The sequence below is a fragment of the Falco rusticolus genome, chromosome 2 (genome assembly GCF_015220075.1).
Source record: "Falco rusticolus isolate bFalRus1 chromosome 2, bFalRus1.pri, whole genome shotgun sequence".
NCBI classification, from domain to species: domain Eukaryota; kingdom Metazoa; phylum Chordata; class Aves; order Falconiformes; family Falconidae; genus Falco; species Falco rusticolus.
The window spans coordinates 7,287,379-7,310,580 of NC_051188.1; the positions used below are offsets into that span (position 1 = coordinate 7,287,379).

Below are 23,202 nucleotides of genomic sequence, written 5' to 3' on the forward strand. Positions count from 1 at the left end.
CAGTCCTTGCCCTTGAACTACATGTACTTCTCAGACAGTATCGGTGCAATGTCATATTATCAGCGCAGTAATTCAACTATCCAGCTGTGAAGGTCCAAGCTGCCAGTCACCCTACAGCCCAGATGAATGATCAGCCCAGCCCTTGTGCTGAGAAATTGGGATCTCTGGAGAACTGCTGCCTACAAGCAATTTAATTATGGAGTAATTAAATAAAAATTACCTCCGTCTTTCCAGCCTTGGAATATGCAGCGTGTCTCACATGATCCTGGGCCTTGGGGCAGTTTTGGTGTGAATTTCAAAGTCAAGAATACTTGCAGAGGGTTAGCCCCTCCTGCTATGAGATCAGGAGCTTTTACGTTGGAGATACATCATTTTTAAGAAAGTGAGGAGTCTTCTTGAGGAGCCTCCTGACAAACGTGTTATACATGGTTACGTGAGTTTGTAAGATCAGGCTTTTCAGTCAGGAAAATGTTTCCTATTCAAAGCAAATTGGTCATTTTCTTGCCTTTATCTTGCCTGGGATTAAAGACTGAAGACGTACAATTGTTAAAGAAAGGAAAAAATAATTACCAGTGCAGTCTTTTGATCAAAATCAATTTATAGGTTTTTTTTTTTTTTTTTATTTTGATAGGATTACATAGTTTGCTGTTGCATTCATCCCTTCCTTACAGGAGATAACACACAACCACAGGATATTGCTGCCATGATAGCAGTGACTTTTTCAAATCCTTTTAAGCAAGACTTTCTAAACTTTCATCTAAAGGTACAATGCTTCTTGCTTGCTAGCTGTTTTTCTGAATATTCCTTAAAGCTGTCTAAGTGAAAATATAAAAGATAACCAGTTTTTTAAGGTCTGGGGAATATAAAGCTGAAACGGATATACACAGTTTTTCCTTTTTTTTTTTTTTTAACTTACATAAGTATTTAGTATTGCAATGCTTTACAAATATTTACATTTTGGAGATAAAGAACAAAGCACTAATAGCACTTTGTTAGTTAATATTCTTAAATCAGACTCAAAATTGAAAATTGTGTGAAGCCTTGATCACTAGTGTTTGCAGAGGTTGCTCTCCTTTGCTCTCAGCATGGGGAAAAGAAAGGTGTAATGTAGTTGGTTGTGATATATCTGGCTTAAATGAAAATAAAAGGTAGGAAGCTTTTTTTTTTTTTTTTTTCCCTCTACATTATTTACAGTTTTGGGAACAGGCATGATTACAAGAGCCCTCCAATTCAAGGAGCTAAATAATCATTTGACTCTTAAATGAAATGCTGAGAGTAATGGTGGCAGACACCAAATTTATTTGAACTTTTCTTCAGGGACTCTGACCCAATCTGCTGTGCAATTCACTCTGATGGCTCCAAACCTTTGCTAAAATGTAATTGAATCACCACAAATGTCGAGGGAAATTGCAGGAAGATCAGCCCGAAGGCCTGATGATTGCATCTTGCACTGCCACGTGGAACAAAGTTTCAGGGAACTGCAGGAGCCTTGGGTACTTGCTCCACATCTGGCTAATCCTGAGAGCAAGCAGAGTGTTCTGCTCAGCAAAGAAACACACCCTACAAATTTGGGAAAGACTTCTGGAAAATAGCCCTGGGGTGATCCAGGCTGCAGCTATCTCTGGTTCAAAGAGGACATAATGGAAAAATGCAGCCTGTCGTGAAATGGGGGTGGTGTGGTGGTGGTGGAGGAAGCCAATCTCTACCTCCTGCCTAAAGCTCTGCTATTCTCTGAATGCTCCAGGATGGGGGAAAGCTAGATGGCATGTGCTTGGGGTTCAGAGCAGATGAAGGATATGTTCACTGACATAACTAAGAACTTCAAAGCAAAATTAATGGGTAACTGTTGAGGCCTTCTGGTCCTGAGATGTGCAGATATTTTTTTTTTCATATGTGACAGTGGAGAATTACTTTTGAGGTGTAATGAACACTAGCAAACTCCTAGGTGCTCCATCTGGAATGGAGCCTGTTGCGCGCAGCGACTGCAGCACGTACTGTGTTGTGTATAATGCAATTTTCACTTATTTGCAGCAAAGCCATGGCAGATGCCCATCCCACAAATGCTCAGTCGAAACACCTGCCTGGATACCCATTCAGCACTCTACTGTAAGTTTGAGCCTTTTAATACAAAGATTTGAGAGACTGAATGGTAGGTCTGTGTTTGGAGCAGCCCTGTTGTAGAATTTCCATACTCAGTGCACTTGGGAAAGAACAGGAATGAGTCCTAAGGTCAGACCAAACCCTTGGGAATCAGGAGCTGTTGAAATGTTGGGTAGTGGCTTAGCAGGGCTTCTGCAGAAGTTCAGGCTCTTCAGGAATGTATTTCATTCCACATGGGGCAATGGGGATAAGTGGCAAGCATGGTCTGGTTCTTGGTGGTGTCCAGCTCAGAGAAGGGTGGACTGCTGTCCGATGGCTGTAACTCTGGCTCCCGCTGAGTGCGATGACTGGAGGCCTGCTAGTTTTGCCTGGTCGTGGACACATGTTATGAAATTCATTCATAAGCTGCTGCAGGGTCTGCCAGAAACAGCTGATGCTTAAAGCACCAGCTGTTCCCAGACCCAGGTGGTGACACAGATGAGGAGGAGAGGCATCTTTTTCACATTCGCAGGAGAGAAAGAAATATTGATGATCCATAGCTGGAAAATGTGCCCAGTGTAGGTAACGGCAACGTTTGGATGATGGGCAGCGAGTGAACTTTAATCTGCTGTGTTTATAGGAAAATGACCCTTTGTAAATGCTTTCCTCCTCTTGCCAATTAGATGACTTCAATGAATGTGCTTTAAACTATCAAAGAGTAGTATATTTGAAAGAGAAAAAAGAACTGCGTCAAGTTGACAATGCATTGATTTATAACTTGTCTGAACATACTTGTGGATAGAGCCAAATCCGTGGATGCTGGAAGTTAAGATGGGCTGAAAAATAAGCTGTGATGATTTATCTCAGCTGAGAAACTGGCAGGAGTTGAGTTGACATTTTATGTGGCTCTGGACCACAGCATGATGTTGGTCCACGCTATCAACTTGTCACCTTTTGTGAGTATATGAATGAGAAACAATCCAAGTTTCACTCTCCCTTGGTCTCCTGTTAATCTTGCCAGTGATTGTAAACACTGTGGTTTTGGTTGTCCTTATAATATGCTAAAAATTAATTATATCATTGTTGGTCTGTATTAAAATAGACTCATTTACAAGTATTGATTGAACAGTTGAGCTAAACAGTTTTTTTGCCAGGTGATGATCTAATCCAGTAACTAACTCTTCTTAATTATTAGGTTCCGTTCTCAGAGCCTTTGGATTGACATTGCGATGGGTCTTGTTTTTGTTTATATTAAAAGGTGTTGCAGCATGAGCACAAACACGGTAGTGTGGTACTTTGAGAAATGGAAGTGTGCTGGGCGTTTGTAGTGAGTCACAAACAGTTGCACTCAATGATTTCCACTAACATCAAGACCTGAATTTTCACATAGTGGCTTTAAATGTTTTAGGATATCTGTTTCTTAAACCACAAAATTAAAAGCATTTGGCGTGAGCATTATTTGTCTCTTGTTATGCCAGGTTATGCATGCATAGGTAATATCTATAGACCTGCTATCTTGCAAACTTCTGTCTTGTCTCAAAAATGGTAAACTGAGGATGGAGCTTTGTTGTCTTTGTTAGGACTAGAATTGGTCTAAGGTCAGAATAACTGCAATAAGTGTAATTTTTAAACTGTTAGAGTGGAAACTGGTTCTGGGACTAATACTAGTTAATATCTTAACCAACAGCATAGTGGGACTGCCTGCACCCTCAGCAAATTTTCAGATGCCACCAAGCTGAGTGGTGTGGTTGATACACTAAAGGGAAAGGGAGTTATCTAGAGGGGACCTTAAGAGGCTGGAGGAGTGAGCTTGTGTGAACCTCATGAAGTTCAACAAGGCCAAGTGCAAGGTTCGGCACCTGGGTCAAGAGAATCACCACTATCAGTACAGACTGTGGGATGAATGGATTAAGAGCATCCCTGAGGAGAAAGGCTTGGAGATACTGGTGGATAAAACATTGGACATGAGATGGCAAATATGCACTGCAGACCAGAGATGCAACTGTATCCTGTGATGCATCTAAAGAAGCCTGGCCAGCAGGCTGAGGAAGGTGATTGTGCCCCTCTACTCTGCTCTGGTGAGACCCCACCTGGAGTACTGCATTCAGCTCTGGAGTTCTCAGTACAGGAAAGACATGGACCTGTTGGAGTAGGTCCAGAGGAGCGACACAAAAATGATCAGAGGGGTGGAGTACCTCTCCTGTGAGGACAGGCTGAGAGAGTTGGGGTTATCCACCCTGGAGAAGAGAAGGCTCCAGGGAGATCTTACTGCATCCTTTCAATATTTAAAGGGGGCTTATGAGAAAGATGGAGAGAGACTTTTTAATAGGACCAGCTACAATAGGACAAGGGGTAATGGCTTTAAACTGAAAGATGGTAGGTTTACGTTGGACAGAAGGAAGAAATTTTTTTATGATGAGGGTGGTGAAACACTGGCACAGGTTGCCCAGAGAAGCTGTAGATGTCCCATCACTGGAAATGTTCAAGGTCAGGTTAGATGAGGCTTTGAACCACCTGATCTAGTGGAAAGTGTCCCTGCCCACGGCAGAGCAGATGTTTAAAGGTCTTTTCCAACCCGACCCATTTGATGATTCTATGGAGAAAAAAACCCCAACTTACTATTAGAATACAGTTCAGCTGTACACTTAGCTGCTATGTTTTTTGATTGTAGAGTACAATATGTGGTCCTTGAGGTAATTGCCTGCTTGGAGCTTGCTTTCATCTATATTTTGCTTGATTATAAAAGTTGAACATAGTGAAGGAGCTCAACACTACCAAACAAATAAGTTGTAATTCCCAAGTACCTCCTGCTTCTTTTTTATCAAACCATTTTCTATGCAGCCAAACAGATTTTTCTGCCTACTCTATCTGTATCAGATATTTATAAGCATTTTTTACCCTACTTCAGTAGATTTCTTTTCTTGGGAGACTAATGCAGACAGTTGGGGGAAATTAAAACAGACGGAAATGAACATCTAGGTAGTCAATGTTTTCTCCATCTGATTTCAGAAGTATCTTTTAACTGCCTTGCTTTTATCTGAGAAGAATATCTGTGAAATGTCAGCATTTTGATAGCTGATTAATGAGATGAAAATTTCCAGTGATGCATCAAAGCATATTGCCTGCTATGAAAAGCTTGAAAGATTAAAAAAAAAAAAAAAAAAAAAAAGAGCAGGGATGTGGCCAGTTGTGACAACTCTATTAGGTGATCATAGCGGGCATTCAGATGCCTCTAAACAGTGACATAGGAAACACTGTCAAATACTAAAGGAAAAACAATCTGGGAGAAAGGATATCCTCTTTCATCAGTTTTGCTGGCTCTCACTCGGGATGGCATGAGTCTGGGCTAGGTTTTACTCTCCTTTCCCAGCAGTTTTTAGAAAAAGCATGGTGTCCTCTCTTGGGTGTGCCTTTCCCATCTAATGCAAGAACCAGGAGCGCTGGCAGCATGGCTGTTATGTAACAGTCTGACTTTTGCAGTCCCTAATTTACCATCCTTTTTGAATTTGCTGATGATTCTTGCAATTAAGATTCTCAATTCTGTTTGGCAACTCACCATCTGCAAAAGAGGACATAAGTGAATACTGCCTTCACAATGTCCTTAATTAGATTCATTTGAAGTCTGAGAGTTTTAATCAAGGGAATTACCTAAGGGTGGCTTTGTCTGCACTTGCACTTTTAGTCATGTCTTCCGAAGGATTTGTAGTGTTTGCTTATAAAATACTCCAAAAGGAGTTCACTGTACTGCTCTTTAGCATACTAAACCTTCCTGTCGCTGGGGTGGCTCACTAGCTAGATCTCCATTATGCAAAGATAATGAAGTATCAGAGGCTGCACCTGCGTTGCAAAAACATTTGGGGCTGTCTTTTCTTCCGGCACCGTTGACAGCTTTTCTTGAGCTTGACATTCAGCACAAACATTCACCTTATCTCACCCTGCAGCATTAATGGGATCCCTCTGCTTTTCCCTGCTGCAATCTCAGCGGAGCTCCTGGGCCCGCTGTCCTGGGCCCCTTCCACTGAAAGATCCCCTTTTGGGGAGTCATCTGCAGCTGAGAAGCAGCAAGAGAGAGTAGTAAAGGGCATGGGCACAAAAGGCAAAAGGATGTGGTGCATGCCCTGAGCAGAGCCTCATTCAGCCTCAGCTGTCCCCACGATGTGAAGAAGGGGACAGTGACTTCAAGGGTAGGAGAACCTAAGCAAGGGTCCTCACAGGGGAGATGCAGCAGCTGTGCATGCTGCAATAGCTCACAGGCTACACCTTTACATAGGTGCCACGTTCTGTGGAAATTTAGTGCAAGTTTTGGCTGCCAGCCTGCTTTGCAGCTGACCCTTCAGTCTTTCTGCCCCTCGATTTACCTACATCCATAACACAAAACCAGCAAAAGTCACTCCCCTTTGAACCTACATACACGTGCAGGATATTATCGCTCTGTTTATGTGGGATACATCAGTGCATAGATGATAAAGTTACTCTGGCTTTCTCTTTTCCCAGTTTATTTGGAACACTGGAAGGACAGGAATGCACTAATGCCCTGCACAATATCTGAATTTAGTTTGATCTGGGAGTGAACCCGTAAACATTCCTGGTTCAAACTAATCAAGGTTTTTGTATTCAGACTCACTTTGCAGCTGTTTTAAAGAAATCCATACTTTTGGAAAATGACTGCATGTTAGTTCTGGTGGTTGTTCTTTATGTAAGAATGTTCTGACATGATTTTGTGCAATGGAGCCAGGCAGAAACATATTGAAACATGCATATTCTCCTTTGTGTTTTAAGGCTATGAGCCTGGAAGAATTGTTTCTGAAATAAATCTTGCTCTCTTTAAACACAAACCAAATAAATGGCTCTGTTTGGCTAGACTCCGCTCTCTCCCAGGACTTTGCGTTGTGCCTGGTAACGATGTCCCTTCCTCTCCTGTGTGGATGTGCTCTATAAAATAAAAAAATAGCTCTGCACTCCAGAAAGTGCCTTTTGCAGGGGCTCTTTCTCTCTTTTCTAAGCTTTAAGTCTTTTTCTGTTAAAACCTGGTTGGCTAATAAATTCTACAGACAATCCGGGTGGTGGGGAATGTTTTTTGTGGCTAACGTGAAATATTTGAAAACTGAGCTATTAATACAATGCTCTGTTCTTCTATCTTTCACCTTGGTGCTGATGGTAATGGAAAATTTTTAGTGCTAAACCTCAGCTTTATTTTTAAAGGAGGTATTAAAGTAACGCCTTGCATGTTTCTGCTGGGTCGCTATATTCCTGCAGGTCTTCATTCCAAAGCCTCCCGTACCCCTCCTTGCCCAGCACTCAAGACAGTTGACTCTCCACATCTTTAGCTTTTAAAAAGGCTGCCTGCACCCTGTGCTGCTGAGCCTGCCACCGACCGCCAGCTACGGAGCTGCTTTTTAGAACAGCCACGTAAATCCCCCTTCCCTTCGGACAGCTCTCTGATGCTTCCTTCTCACTTACACCACCCCTCCCCAGCCTTCCCTGGGGAAAGACATGCTGTTCCTATTGCTGTTGGCTGTAGCTCAAGGTGCTGGAGAGCTGCAACATCTCTCCTGTAATCTGATTTAAGGATTCAGTGGGGAAAGTTCCAGCTAGACTAAGGTAGTGTTGGATTAGCAGCAAACCACAGCACATCCCAGCAGGGCAGCAAACGCTTCATGCTTGGATAGACAGAGGCTAGCAGAGTGTGTGTTAACAGCAGGGCTCAGGAGCAAATTTTGAGAGAAATAGGGCAAAAGAAGCCAGTTACTCCACTGTTTCATCAAAGAGTAGGGAAGAAAGGGGGGAGAAGATTTTTTAAAATGCTAATAGACCCTTGACAATGATATATATATATCTATATATAGATATACACTTATTTTATGGCATATGCGGTCCTTCCTCCTGTTTCAGTTCATGTGATCCCACTGAAACAAGGGAGGGGTTTCACAATTGCAAAACCAGCTCAAAAAAACCTTAAGGTAAGGTGACAATTCAAGTAAAAAATTAGTATGATAAACATTAAGTTGTACAAACCCATCACCTGCAGATTGACCCACGTAGCTGCTTGACATCATCAGGAAATGTTTGGCATGAGTTATTTACAGTGAGTAATCTTATTAAGCAGACATTATGTATAGGATATTTGCTGTCTTTATTGCTTTATTTGTTTTATGGAAATCACCAGGATGATTCTAAAGCAGTCCCAGTCACAGAAGTGTAGCAGTGCATAACTTAAAACAAAATATTTCTAACTTGGTTATAGAAATTTTCTTTAAGTTGAAGCTTGGTATTAATCTTTATGACACCAATTACTTCAAGGTAAACTTTTATAGAAAAACAAATCTAGATTCAACTACTTAAAATCATTGCAGCTCATGAGTTTTATGAGTGAAAATTTTAAACAAAACTTAATACTCTTCTGGACACTATTGTAAAATTCCGTTTTGAGTGCTGATTTAGCAGGCAACATTTTGACAGTGTCCCTGAAGTTTAAAAACAGTGTGCACATCCAAATTCTACAGTATTCATTAATTTTTTATTATTCCCAGAGGAAAAGCACTGTTGGAGTACAGTCTTTCTGATAACATCTACATAGCTTGAGAGTTATGTCTTGGGGATGTTGCTACCCAAAAGCCACACTTTCCTGACATGGGAAATTCCATGCTAAGGTCAAATACCAGCAATTAGAACATTCTGACCTTATGGTGACATACACAAGAACAAAGTTAGCTCCATTCTTTATTTACACCCTGCAATAACCAGCAAATACAATTCTCATGACTGCTTAGAAGTATTTCTAGTCCCCAGTAAGGTAGGCTAAGCTGTTTCCATTATTTTTCTCTTAGATGTGGTGCAGCATAAAATGAGGCAGTGACTTAATTTTTTTAAGAAATTGAACACATTAATCGTATAAATTAAAAAAGTATATGTGCACGTAACCAACAGGTGAAGTGGGACTCAAGTGGGAGAGTAGGACTGTGACTCACGGTTCGGTAATTCATGCCACGATGATATCTAGAAACTGCACGTGAGCAAGGAGACTTGTGCCTGACACTAAAAATCTATAGAAGAAACTGTGGCTGAAGCAGTTGTGGAAGACAAAAGATAGGAACTACGCCTTGTTCGGCAGTGTTGATAGAAATGCTGAAAGGGAAATTAATCTGTCCAGGTTTATGTCGTTGGAGTGCTATAAACACCTTCGAGGTGCGGTTTGTCTTTAGACTGATCTTTACAGTATGATTGGGTTATTGAAGGGTGCATTTCTCTTGATTAATAGTAAAGGAGGCCTCGACAACTGCCTCTGATACATGTGTGTGAATCCAAGATGTATCCCGCACCAGGGGATTCTCTCAGCGTCGCACAGGTCTGTGGAATAGTGCTGACCTACGTCAGAAAGCAGCTACGAGAATTTCCTTCTAGGCTCCCCAAACCAAGCAGTTTATTATCGCCATCCTTGTGCAGATAGGCAGAGCGGCCACTGACCTCCAGGCAAAATGCAAATGAATACGGGATTGGATCTGGGGACAGCCCAAGCCATAGAGGTATTACAAGCATCTCACATAACTGTGTATTATACCAACCACCCTTTTCCTTAATACTTTGAAAAAAATCTATTTAACCATAAAGGACCATATGTTTTAGTGACATTTTCATTTGTACTTCTAGATTGCAAATCCTGTTATTCCTTCAGCACATAGATACTGTATGATGTCATTTACACTTACAAGGCTATAGAAACCTAAAGGTCTCTCTTTATCACGTAAATGTCTGTGAACAGCCATCTTAGTGAATGTGTTCTCCAAAGATTTATTCCTGAAAAGTTCTGAACGTCTCCTATGAAGTTCCTGGGGGACCTCCCTTGACCCTGTTGGTATCACTCATATGCCACTATAAATGAGCAGGGAATCCTGCCCTGGGACTGGGGCAACCTATATGTCAGGGAGACATTGCACAGGCATTTCTGAAGAAATTAATATAAAAAGCTTATTCAAAGGCTGATAGAAATTACTTTTTCCTGTGGAACACTCATTTCTTTGCTGGTTTGTTTTTTTTTTTGTTTGTTTGTTGGTTTTTTTACACTTGGGAACAGTCATGCGAATTAGGATTTGTTTGCTTTGTTTTGGGTGCTCTAAGGAAGCAAGAAATATAAATGGGAAAGTGCCTGTAAACGGTATAATTAATAAAATGTTTTATGTCCCAGGAAGACTATGAATTACAGGTATGAATATCCTGTGTTTTCAGGGGCTTTAAAACTAGAGCTTCAACTGTCCATGCAAGCAGAGCTAGGTTGTGTCATCCCATCCTGGGGTCTGAACCTTGCCAAAACCCAAGGATGCAAGCTCAGCTCTGTTGACGACTCTTGCACCATGTCTGAACGAAGCTTGTATGTACATCTCTACAGGCCGGTGTCCCTGAGGGAAGTTTTCTGGGTGGGCATCTGCCTTTTCTGCATCAAGTATCACCATCTTATATGAAGTCACAGGTATAAATGTTTGTTTGAGGTGTTTAACGTTAATCATGGATTCAGATGCATCCTGTCAGCCATTCTAACAGTACCTATTTATCTAACCCATGGTAGGCCCATCTCTTCTCTCTTACATTGGGTACTTTACTGTATTTCCTTAGTGTCTGAGTGTCTTGGGGTATTGATTTGTTGTCACAAGACCCTTGTGAAGGAGTTGGGAAAAGCTGTTATCCCCATTTTACAAGTAAGGGGGAGAAGCAGAGAGGTGGAGAACATGACCACGTTATGTAGAGATAGAACAAGCATGACAGTTCTGGGGTGGGTGCTGCACCTCAAGGTAATTAACCCATGATAAAGCTAATAGTCCAAGCATGATACCACATCTTTGTATTTTACTGTGCCGTGCAACTGGTCAGCTCTTGAAACACCCCTGAGGCTTTGTAACAAAGCAGTGGGGAACAGAACAGGGCGTTATTCTTTTGTGGAAAGGGAGGGCCTGTTTTTACAAATACCATCATAGGTAATGGAGTAACTTCAGGAGAGGGCTTTGATGTGTTGTTTTGGCAGCGTGCGCCATCCCTTTGCTTGGTGATTTACCCTCGGTTTGTGAGCTGTGCTTTAGCTGTAGAGCGATGGGACGAGCTGAGTGTGTAGGAGCCATCAGATCCGCAATCTGCTCTGCTGTCACTGCCTCTACTGGGAGCTGGCTTGCAGGGACAGCTACATTTAGAGGCTACACATTCCATATTCCTCTGAATTGTTTATAATGTATGGTGGAAGCATTTAAAGTAGGATGCTGTATAATTAAAGAAAAAGCAAAACCAATTCTGAGCTGAAGCTTTTCCTCCCACAAATACATACTATATATATGTATTTTTATACAAACGCTTCAGTACCTCCTTCTTCATGCCTCTGGCACCAGCTCCTGACTTTACCCCAGCTGTACTGATCTCTGCTGTGTAAATAACACCCCGGCCCCGTCTCCAGCTAATCCAAACCTGGTGGTGTTCAGCTCCTGTCCTTTTTTGCTGTGCCACCTGCCTCTCAGCCTGAATGCTATGGTGCTCCCTTTGCTGTCACCAGGCTGGGATTTCCTGAGCAAAGGCTGGGTCTTGAGTTATTTTGGGGGTGTAAGGAGGGCTAAGGAAGGGCTCTTCCTTATTTTGGTGTTCTCTTCATTCACAGAATAACTCTCACATTTTCTTCTTCTCTGCTGTGTCCTTACTTCTGAGGTACTTAGAGAGGGATATTTCTATTTGGATAAACAGTTATTATCTTAAAAGTGTTTATCATTGTGGAATAGGTAATCATTAAAAAAAAAAAAAGTAATGAGTGACGAGCAGAGATTTCTAACATTGGATAGCCACCTAGAAATATTTAAATGCCATGACAGCAGCAGAATGGCAATACTGGACTGAAGGACAGGGGATAAACCTTGGATGATTGAACCCAGTCATTTGTTGTTACAAGAAACACTGTCATGTTGAACCTCACTTAAGAATGTGGAAATGATTCACCGTCACACACCTTTAACCTCCCCTGTGATCCTGTGTTGCTCTCTGCTATGGCATAAATATGACAAGATAAAGCAAGAAGAACAAAGAGCTACTGCTTGAAGACTAGTCTCAGTAAAGAAGCCAGGTGACTGCCTCACCTGGGAACGTGCAGCCTGACAGGGTTGGCCCCCGTACTGTAAACCAGAATTGCACGTCCCGAGCTGCCGCGTCTCTGCGTGGCAACGCCTTTGGTTCAGAGCTCAGTCTAGCCCTGCCTGCTGGCAAGCCAGTTGATGTCAGAGTTGGCATTAGCAGACCGAGTCTCTTTAGGTGGTTTGCAAAACTTTAGACCCACCGTAGCAAATAGAACAAAAGTCCCAAGGGACCCCTGTAGCTCTGCAGCCGGTAGAAGGCCATGTTTGATGCTTAGGATAAAGTGTGGCAAGACATTGAGTGATATCTCCCTTGGAATATCTTTCCTGCTTCCAGCCATCAGGAGTTTAGAGGTTTCTTAAGTTTGAGGATATGGATAGGCAGTTACTTTTGATAGGCTGGGACTCATTAAAATAAGAATTAAGTAAACGGAAGAAAGTTCTGCTGATATGGTAAAGTAAATCTTTATTTGTGCTAGTGTAACAGGTCAGGGTTTGGTTGCTCATGCTCTCTTTTGTTAGTACAAGTGATTAAGCTTTGAAAGTTTGAATTCTGTCCTGGACTATTTTTTTTTTTTAATAAAGAACTGGTTTGATAATAAAATCTTGGCATCTACTTTATTGATTCTTAAGTATATTACAGAAGCTTTTACCTATCAGGTGTATGTCTATCCATTTTCTAGTGTAGTATGCAGGTTAAGGCTTGTTCTACTAGAATATAATCTGAATAACTATGCATTTTCTCCCCTTTGAATATGTTCATGAAGAGTGCTTTTAGAGATTTAGGGGGTTAATTAATGATTTTTCTGGCCATCTGTAATGAAATTCAATTTGCCACTAACTTTCTGCAAAATCAGTTCCATGGAAACTCAGCATCCTCCACAATAAAAAGATGTTACTGAGCAGGTCTTTCAATTTTTGTCATTTATTTTCTGTTGCTTTTGGAATAGTATTTGTTACATTGTGGCTTGTTACATTATTTGTTAAAAGTTGTGGAGCTCTTCTTTTAAAGTTATTCACAGTATTTCTTCTGCAATTAACCGTAGATCCTTGTGGAAGACTGTCTATTGTTTCAGTGGAGTCAATAAAAAATTGATTTTGAAATGAAAGCAGAAGGATCTCCTCAGTTTATCACCTCTGAAAATGAAAAAAAAAAAAAAACGAATTAGGTTTGTGAACTCATAGCATTCACAGTAGTAGTTTAGCATATTGCATGTTTATTGGGTTCTTAGATGTGCTTAACTGCTGGTAAGTAGTAAACTCCCAGAAAGGGGAGCTTATTAAATGGTCTATTTACTAAACCAAGCTCAACATCTTTATTCATTCACATCTGATTATGTTACCACCCCTAAATGGTATTTTGGACATGGAGGTTGGATACTATTTTTTAGTTTTACTTTGTTTAGTATTGATAATCTACAGAATCACTACAGCTCTGTGGGAGAGTGAGCTGTTTTGTGTTCTGGTTCATAGGTAATTAACGGAATTGTCAGCTAATTTCTGAATCCTTATTACTGGTGAATTTACATAAAATGCACAGCATCATGGCTGATCTGAGACAGAATGGGATTATGATAAAGGATCTAGGAATTATTCTAAAGGAACTTCTGAGTTCTGGCTTGCTGTCAACCCACCTTAAGAAAAATCACCCTGTCTGTCCCTCGGTTTATGCCAAGCTAGATACAGAAATATTGCTGCTTTCCTAAATTTCTTTGAGATCTATTAATGTGTACAGTACTGCACAAGAGTGTGATATGATTTCAGATTGCACATTTAATTTTCCAGGGTCAGCATTAGAACCCTTTTACCTTGCAACTGAGGATGAAAGGAAAACTTATTGAAAACCACACTTGATTGTATTACAGAGCACCTGACATTTTTAACTTTTTTTTTTTATTATTATTATTATGGGCAAGACAGGAGGTGGGAAAAAGAATTTTTTATTTTGAGGCTGCATTTTTAGGGTGTAAAAGCAAAACATTGGCATAATGACATATATTGTAAACTAATTTTAGAAAAGAGAATGTTTCAGGAACCTATGCATCACAGGTGCAGGTTGAAGCTATGAATATTCAAGGTGGTTTAAACTTTTTTTTTAAACAATGTGGCTCAAAAGCATAGAAAAGTAAATGTTAGGGCTTTTTTAAAACAGATGTTCTATAGCCTTTTACTCAGTCTTTTATTCAGTTGTTTACTACTGCAATCTTTATATCTTTGTTCTTAACTTATTTTTTCTGTTTATTCATTGCTGGCTAAACACACTGTCACAGCTGCAGAAGCCTTGAATTTATCTTGTTTTCTGAAAAGGATCCAGAAGACCCCAACTGTCACAGAATTGAAAAGGCTGGCTAATAACAAATAGCCACTTGTTCTTGCCGCTATCCTCGAAGCAGGATGAGATACCATGAAACACCCTCTAACTGCCAGTCTAGCAGGCAAGGATGCATCACAGGGCTATGAAGCCCTGGCTCCATATAAGCAATTTAGTGGCTGAAATGTGGCTTAGACAAAATTTAAGTTTCCAAGTCCAAATAGGCAATTTGTAAATCCCATGCCCCTTCCCATCCATCCCCTTCTCCCTGCTTATTGTCCCCTGGATTGCAGGCACCAGACTTTTCAGAAGTACGTTTCCCATCCTTCATGCTGAAGTTTCTTTCATTTCTCTGTGTACAACTGGCCACCTTTTGCAGGTAGGATGGAAACTTGTTGCTGCTGGTCATAGCACTCCCCTGGGAGGTGGAAATGTGGACGCTTGTGCTGAACTCTGAGCTTTGGTTCACGAAAATGCAATTATCCTAAGAGCATCTTATGCTCCGTGCAGCTTTTGAGGGGAAAAAATGGAACAATATTCTCTACCCAAAGGGGCAATTTTGGTATGCAAGTAGGATTGAGAATTTTAGGCAATTTATCATAATCTCTTTTAAGTGCACAGATCAGGCAGGCATCTCCTGTAGGAGACAGGGAATATCCTTTTAATTCCCTTCTTACTGGAATTCCACCCCCTCCCCCACCCCCCCCACCCCCCCACCCCCTTCTAGCCAACATGCTGCCTTTTCTGAATTTATCATGAGTAATTTTCATGAACTGCATTGCAGGAACCAGTACCTAAAGGCCAGATCAGGCAGCTCTTAGTGTCACCACGCTTTTTGGATCTGCAGCTAATTGTATTGTGCTATTCTCAAAGCGTGGCAGAAATGTTGATGACAATATGCAGTGTCACCTTACAGGCACCAGAAACACCCTGACGTAGTGACTTTATTCAGAACAGGGCCCAGAGCCACTGGAAAGTAAATCAGAAATTCCACTGAAAATTGCTTAGATTTTTAATTAAGTCCAGAGAGGTGCATCATATCAACATGACAGAGCATCTGTAAGCAAAAATAAGCATATACTGATAGCTGGAGAAGTGTTGTGTGGAACTTTTTTTTATTTTGTTTTTGGAAGAATGTAATAAAACAGTAGACGGGGTTAGTACTTATAGGCTGAAGATGCCATTTTTTTCTGAATGTATTTGCTAGGTTTTCTTCTGAGATACATTACATACAAAAATAAGGAGCAAACTCCACCTGCAACTACAAAATGGGTGACCATCAACAAACTGAGTTGTGGTGGAGCCTAATGCCGATCAGTCCAGTCAGCTCTGGAGCCCCCAACAGGAGAAGGACATGGACCTGTTGGAGCGAGTCCAGAGGAGGCCACAAAGATGATCAGAGGCTGGAGCCCCTCTGCTGTGGAGACAGGCTGGGAGAGCTGGGGTTGTTCAGCCTGGAGCAGAGAAGGCTCCGGGGAGACCTTAGAGCAGCTGCCAGTGCCTAAAGGGGCCGACAAGGACGCTGGAGAGGGGCTTTCTACAAGGGCAGGTAGTGACAGGACAAGGGGGAATGGCTTTAAACTGAAAGAGGGGAGATTTAGATTAGATATAAGGAAGAAATTCTTCACTGTGAGGGCAGCGAGGCGCTGGCCCAGGCTGCCCAGAGCAGCTGTGGGTGCCCCATCCCTGGCAGGGCTCAAGGCCAGGCTGGACGGGGCTGGGAGCAGCCTGGGCTGGTGGAAGGTGTCTGTGCCCATGGCAGGGGGGGTGGGACTGGGTGATCTTTAAGGTCCCTTCCGACCCAAACCAGTCTATGATTCTATGATTCAAAGCCTTTGCAGATGGACATTTCTATGCTAATTTGTGGAAGGAAGGAGTCACAAACTACATCAGTTAAATTCTGTTGCTTAGTCAAATGAGTGCAGAACAGTTAGAAAAGCTAGGTAATAGAATTTGGGAGGCTCTACAGACCCTTAACATGGAATGTAACTGAACTCTAGCTCAGTTAGTTTTTACTTTCTAAGTATAGTAATATACACTGGCAAAAATAGTCTGTCTTGTACTGACTGATCATCTCTTCATTTGACAGATCGGCTGTGAGAAAAGATTTAGGTGTCACTGTGAGTAGCTCATGAATTAGATTTCAATTCCTTATAAAATAATTGAATAAATATCCGGAGATGAAATCAGTAAAATCTAGAGGGTAATAGAAGTTTGAGTAAACAAGCAGCATGATTTTTATAGCAAACAAATCATGCAAGACACACTTAATTGCTTGTTTTGATAGAATTACTAAATTATTAGCTGGTGCTTACATTTTTTAGAGATAGACTTTCAAAATCATCAAGAGCAGTTAGGTGCCCAACCCCTGCTGTTTTTAAGAGCTTGCTACATTATCTCCTGAAGTTTTAAAGAAAAGTTCATGTTAATTGGCTTGGAGTTTATTCTTGCTACATGACTTTTTAGACCCCCGGGAGTGACTGTGCCCAGATGGATGTATACCGCGTTGCAGAGAGATGTTGGCACTGCTTCCAGAACCAATATTATATGCAGACTTGCTTTAAATTTTCATTAATGACTGAGAAGTTAGGCTCAAAGCAGCATGCCAATGAAATGTAAAGGCCAAAAATTCAGTAAGCCATGAGTATGAATATGATAACATGGTACTGTAGAACAAAGACTTCCTCTGAAATACCTTGTCAATACCCTGCAAAACAACAACAACAAAAAAACCCCCAAAAACCCCACTGAAGTAGAACTTCTCATGATAACAACAGTTCTTAGATACTTTCTGTGGAAAATTCCAGATACCACCTAGACAAGAATAAGAGATTTATTGACTCTTTTGACAGTGGTGCTCCAAAAATTCTGATTATTTTTCTGAATTATTTCAAATCATCTGGTTACTCTGTGGACTGAAGAAAATTTAGGGATCACTAATGCAGCTAGATCAAAGAAAGAACATAATAGCACTCATATCTAATAACACACCATTCTAAACCAGATCTTTTCTACTGGGAGATTGAAGAGAAGCCTGTAATGTGCACAAGTAAATGCAAATCAAGTAGCTCATTTCACCTGTCAGACCTCCTTGGAACTAAATATGGACACTTTTTCTGCCACTGTATAACTGAAAGCTCTCCAAAGGTGGCAGGCATTGAATCTGTTCCACTGGAGAAAAGCTGAATCATAGTGGATATTTTTAAGAGGAACCAGAAAGGAAGGGAGATAGCACAGTTAAAGGAAATGGGAAGAAGTGAATTTGGCTGAAGTTAATGATATCTGATTCAAAACAGATGTTGTCAGACAGCCAGTGGTCAAGGCTGAGGGAAAGATGAAAAGGACATAGGAGGTGGTTCTCAGATGTTCTAGAGAGAAACAGGAATTGTATGGAAGAGGGCTATAGGACTGAACTGGGACCAATCAATCAGATATACTCACAGTGGCAATATAGGGAATGGGGTGGTGGAAGTAGAAAGCCCTTGAGTGATGATGGTAAGAGGCAAATGACTACTGAATGAGTGACTAGTGAAGAAAGTTGTATGTAAATGCATCAGGAGTTGGGCTTTACTGCTTGACAACCGTCTGGGAGTTAAGGGCAAAAAGAGAGGTGTTTGTAAGAACCATGGCAAAATCAGCAGCTCTCTAGGAGATAATTAAAAAAACCAACCAACAACAAAAACCCCCCAAACCCCCACAATATTTAGGCTGTGGCTCCTATAGCATCCTAATTTTGGTAGAATTAAAGTGGATGAAATCATTAACTTAATGGAGTCAGTGTGAATTGAGATCAGTGGGAACAGGAACGATACCACAACTTAAAATGATTTAATGGCAAAGAAAATAGAAGACCATGAAACACCTTTAAGGCTGAACTTCAATAAATTCAGATATCGAGTTAGGTGTCTTATTCTCCATGTTAAGGGAAAGTTAAAGAGCCTTTGGAGGGAGAGAGCAATGTAAAGTTTTCTTTTAAAGCATCATTGAGTCAAAATAAATTAATCTTCGCTATTAGTATCATCTTCTTAACAAGCTGAAGTTTGAAGATTGCATTTATCATCTACCAGTCATTGAGATAACAGATGTAAATCTAAGCCATCCAGCAAAATCTGTATTGGCTTAAAAAGTGGCCTGACAGGATAAATTGCAAGTAAATATTTTCAATCTGTGTACATTAAAAAAAAAAAAAAAAAAAAAGAGAGAGAGGCACATACTGGACATAAACCAGGCTTACTTATAAACCAGGCTTACTTATAAGTTAAAAAACTAATCTTATGTGGAGCTATTTCTTGATGAGTCATCGTTAATTTAAAGTCCGTTATTGTAGACCTATTGTCAGGATTGCATTACTATGGTTCTGTTACTTTGCATTAATCAACATTTAATTTCACTGTGGGTAGACCTGTGTCTGAGACATCTACAGAGAAGGGCTCAGGGGACATGGTATGTAGCTAGCTTCTAGAGAGACAACTTGGGGTGAGGAAGGGTACCTGAAATCATGGAAAATGACACAAGCCACACATGATTAAGCAAGTGAATCCCACCCTTTATTGGCAAATTACTCAGCAGCGCAAGATCCTTGTGCAGCTTTATGCAGTTTACTTCTATTTTTGCTGCTGTGGATAGCTCCATATCCCCATCAAACACTGTCAGCCCTTCGTAATCTTCTTTTTCAGGTGATTTTGAATTACATAGGTGCAAGTACAGATTCTTAACAGGCTTCACTGAAAGTTTTCTTCTAAGATAAAAGGTGTCTTTTATTCCTAGCCTTTATTTTCAATTCTTGTCAGTCTGTTAATTCATTACAGGATCTGTCCTGAGAGTGTAATTTCTTTAAGGGACTTTGGTGAAGGATCATTTTAGGTTTTTTTGGAAATCCAAGCAGAATAACCAACCTTGACTGTTTCCTTTGAAGCAAGAGACTTCAAAAGTCTATGAACAATGTCTTCCATACATTAAATACAGCTGGATTTGTCTCTGTTTTGCCACATCTTTTTACTCCATCCACTAATTTATTCTTTTGTATAGTTTCTATCATTTTTGCCAGAAGAGAACACAGATTGTCTACCCTGTATTTCCTTAGGTCTGTCCAAAGTCCTTTTAAAAACTGATGCCACAGCATCAATTTGCAAGTTGTTACTCCACAGTTAATACTTCATGGTGTCATATTTAAGTTTCTTCAAAACTTTTGGATGAATATGATGGCTTGCATGATTTGCTACTACTCATTTTATGGATGTGTCCTAAAATCTTTACTACCAGTACTTCAGTTTAGGGTAGTTCTTCTTAACTGTGACATGTAAAGAAATATGGAACAGGGACTGAAGAGTTTTGGAAAAACATTAATCCTCATCACAGATGATCAGTATTGGACACTTATGAAAGAAGAGATTACAAAAATATGTGGGGATTTTGTAATAATAAAAGTTTGAATAGTTTTTTGTCTTATTGAAATGGATAAAGGTCAACATGAAAAAAAAAAAAGCCAGGCACATAACTGAAATCAGAATAATCCTTGGAGAATGTATAGGAAGATAAATAAAAAGAAGTAATGAACTGCCAACAGATGGAATTAAAGGCTGTAGAAGATCAAAGAAGAGAGTGTAAAGTTATGACAGATAATAGCATTTGTAGTATAGATGCTGATGTCCAGATTCTGCTGTTTGGTGTTGATGTGCATGTTCAAGTCCACCAGGGTTAATTGCAAATATCCGTATCTCAAGGATGATGAAAGCACAATTAAATTCTACTGTGTTTTTTTTAGTGAATGCTCTGTTATGCTAGAAAAACTTTAATTTTCCATTCCTTTCCATGATTGTATCTTTTATTGAGAAACAACATCATGAAGCATGAGAGCTACACATACAATTTGCACACCTAGGCATTCATTGAGTTACTCTTACACTCTTGGGGTCCTGAAACCCCTTTGAACCTCTCCACTTCGATGTATACAACTTATACCCACCTTGTAAGAGAGTATAATTTTTTTGATCTATTCATGTGCTGAGTGCTTGATGCAAAATGTACACGTGTGTTAGGCCAATATATGTTGAAGTTATAGCATCATTCTTGAAACTCTTCGAAACTGTTACTTCTACACAGAAGGTTGAGGTGAACGCATAAAGCCCAGTTTTGCCTGTAGGTATAGAGACAAGAGAAGGGATAGCGGTAGAGAAGGCTTTATGATGACTTCAGCTGTTACATTTCTGCCTTTATGTTTGTACAGGTTATACATGAACTTTTCAACTAAAAAAAGGATTTTGTTTCTGTTTACCTAGGCAGTCCCATGCCTTAAATTTAGTAGGTGTGAGCCGCACTGTTATCCTGTACTCTGGCTGACCTAATGAAAAAGGAGATGAGTGTAGTTTGAAAGTCTCCGTTAACTGTTTCAAAGATGCTTTGCTTCACTGAAGGCGGAATTCATCAGACTCCTAAGGTGAAAAAGATGCAGAAGCAGGAAAGGAGGAAAGACAGGAAGATCATAAAGAAGGAGGAACGATAATAGGGAGGAAGAAAACGGAAAGATCATGAGGGTATGATGTGTAAGCCTGCTCCTGTTATTTGATGCTGACCGCGTCTACAGCTTAACAAGTATTAGACAGTTTAATGACTATGTAAAGACTATATTTTACCTTAGAGTTTATCGTCCTAGCCTCTCACTGACATTTCCACTTGCTTCACAGTTTGATCTGGGAAAGGTCATTAAAAGTAGTCGTGGTTCTTTTTCATTCAGACAGTTTTTCAACCTTTAATGAGAAGGATGTGGCTGTTAACATGCCCAGCCATGTTAAACATGCCCATTTGCAGGGCATTCGGCTGGGTCTATTGCATATGGACAGCGGAACTGCTAAAGTGATTTGGCTTCCCTGAAGTCAGTTTTACATTAAGAGTCTTTTCTGTAAGTAATATGGAGGTACAAGATGATCTAAAATAGATACTAACTGTGCAGTTACTGCTATTTGAACTATATATATATTGACTCAAAATAGAATGTCAACAGGAAATGTTGCTATTTACGGATGTGAAGTATTGGTGCATTAGTAAAGATTTGGAGCTCTTTTGCACCTGAAGACTCCTTATACAGAAATAAATTTCTCTATGTGGAGTTATTAATGATCAAAATTCATAGAAATATCACTCAGATTTGGCTAGAGTGATGTACAGATCAAATACTGGGTCTGTCCTAGAATGAGGCTGGGGTAAAGTGTGCCAAGGGAACTTTTTCTGGTCCATTTATTTGCAGAGAACACCTTCTCGATGGCAAATAAAAGAGCAAGAAATAAAAGCATCATTGCTGAAGTAATTGAGAATAGTCCCACAGTCAGTTCTATTACCACTCAAAAGCTTGTTAGATAAAATGGCAAAAATAAGAAATGACCAAAAACTGTTAACTTCCAGCATTCATATGAGTGAGCAGTTCTTCACTATTTCTGTTTTCTGAAATGTGCACAGTTGCATGCTTAACCAATATCGTTACTAATATTGAAACCTTAGGTAAAACTACTTTTTCAAATTTATCTAACGGTGGGTTTTGTTTTGGAATCCATTCCTGATTCTGATATTCATCGCTGGCCTGACAGTTCTGTTACTCAGCCAACATGTCCCCCAGTTATTCAGCCAATGTTTCTCCTTGCCTGGTTCCTGAACCCCTACTGTATGCGTTCCATATATTCTATACATTCCAGGTAGCTGATAATTATATCTGTTAATCCTTATTTAAATGTTGTACAGAGATAAATCTGCATGCATATGTGAATGTGGCGTTCTCCTTTTTTTTGTTGTTTGTTTTTTTTTTTTTTTTGTTCCTGGTGGGCAATGAACTTAGGAGGTGGTGTTATTAATGACAGAATGGGTTATATCTGTTGGTCGCCCTCATGCTTTTGCATGAAGGAGAGTGCTTTAGAAAGAAGTATATTTTTATTTATTTACTTATTTCTTCCTTGTGGTATTTCTCCAGAAACTAATCACATCGAGCATTTAGCTTATTTGTGCTTCATTTGTTAGGCTTCTTGTAAAATTGGTAACATCTTTTGGGAATGTTGGATGCTTGGATCTCACCTGCTGCCTGTGTGAAGAAGGCTGTCACTTTTTGGTGACAGTCCAAAAAGCGTGTACTGTGAGTACTCAGTCCAAATTGTGTTATTCATTTTATACCAGTGTTTCACAGTTACATCTATATGTAAACAGTATTGTGGATATGAAGGTTTTCTCTGAAAGGTGGCATCATAACTATAAAATGTTGAGGAAAATATTATTGCAGCACATTTCAGCTTTAATGGTCAGATTCTATTCATTTTATAGCGAAGGACACAGCAGTCTTGTGGTGGTCTGCACAGATTAACCACTAAATAGGTAATCCTATGTGTAGGTCATGTATGGAAATGTACTACAAATTCCCTTTAACTGGTTTATTCAACGTCTTAAGAAATACCAAGCCCTGGAATACGGATGAGTATGCTGGCATGGGCACATCGACAGCCTAGTCTATGGATCTTGAAGAGGTTGCAAGAAATCTAAGACGTGTAAAAGTAGCAAAACTTATTTGAGAGACAGAAAAGGTCTTTTCATTATTAATGGAATATTTTAATCAACATTTCCTGGAATGGCAGTAATACGCTTTACATCTTGCCTGCAGGTCACGCAGGAGACATTGTAAATACCTCTTGTAAAAAACTTGATACGTGCATATAGGACAAGGCTACTTTAAGTGAAACCCAT

General features: G+C 40.2%; 1 protein-coding gene across 10 annotated transcripts in view; it reads left to right on the forward strand.

Annotated features, from left to right (window-relative positions):
- The window catches only part of DLG2 (discs large MAGUK scaffold protein 2), a 1,049,324-nt gene that overhangs the window by 163,082 nt on the left and 863,040 nt on the right, over positions 1-23,202 (forward strand). For 3 of the 10 annotated variants that reach the window (XM_037377356.1, XM_037377342.1, XM_037377345.1), the window contains one exon: positions 2,032-2,106. The exons of the other annotated variants lie outside the window; for them this stretch is intronic. In XM_037377356.1, coding sequence (XP_037233253.1) covers positions 2,032-2,106 — 75 coding nt within the window. The remainder of the gene's footprint in view (positions 1-2,031; positions 2,107-23,202) is intronic. 10 annotated transcript variants of the gene reach the window in all.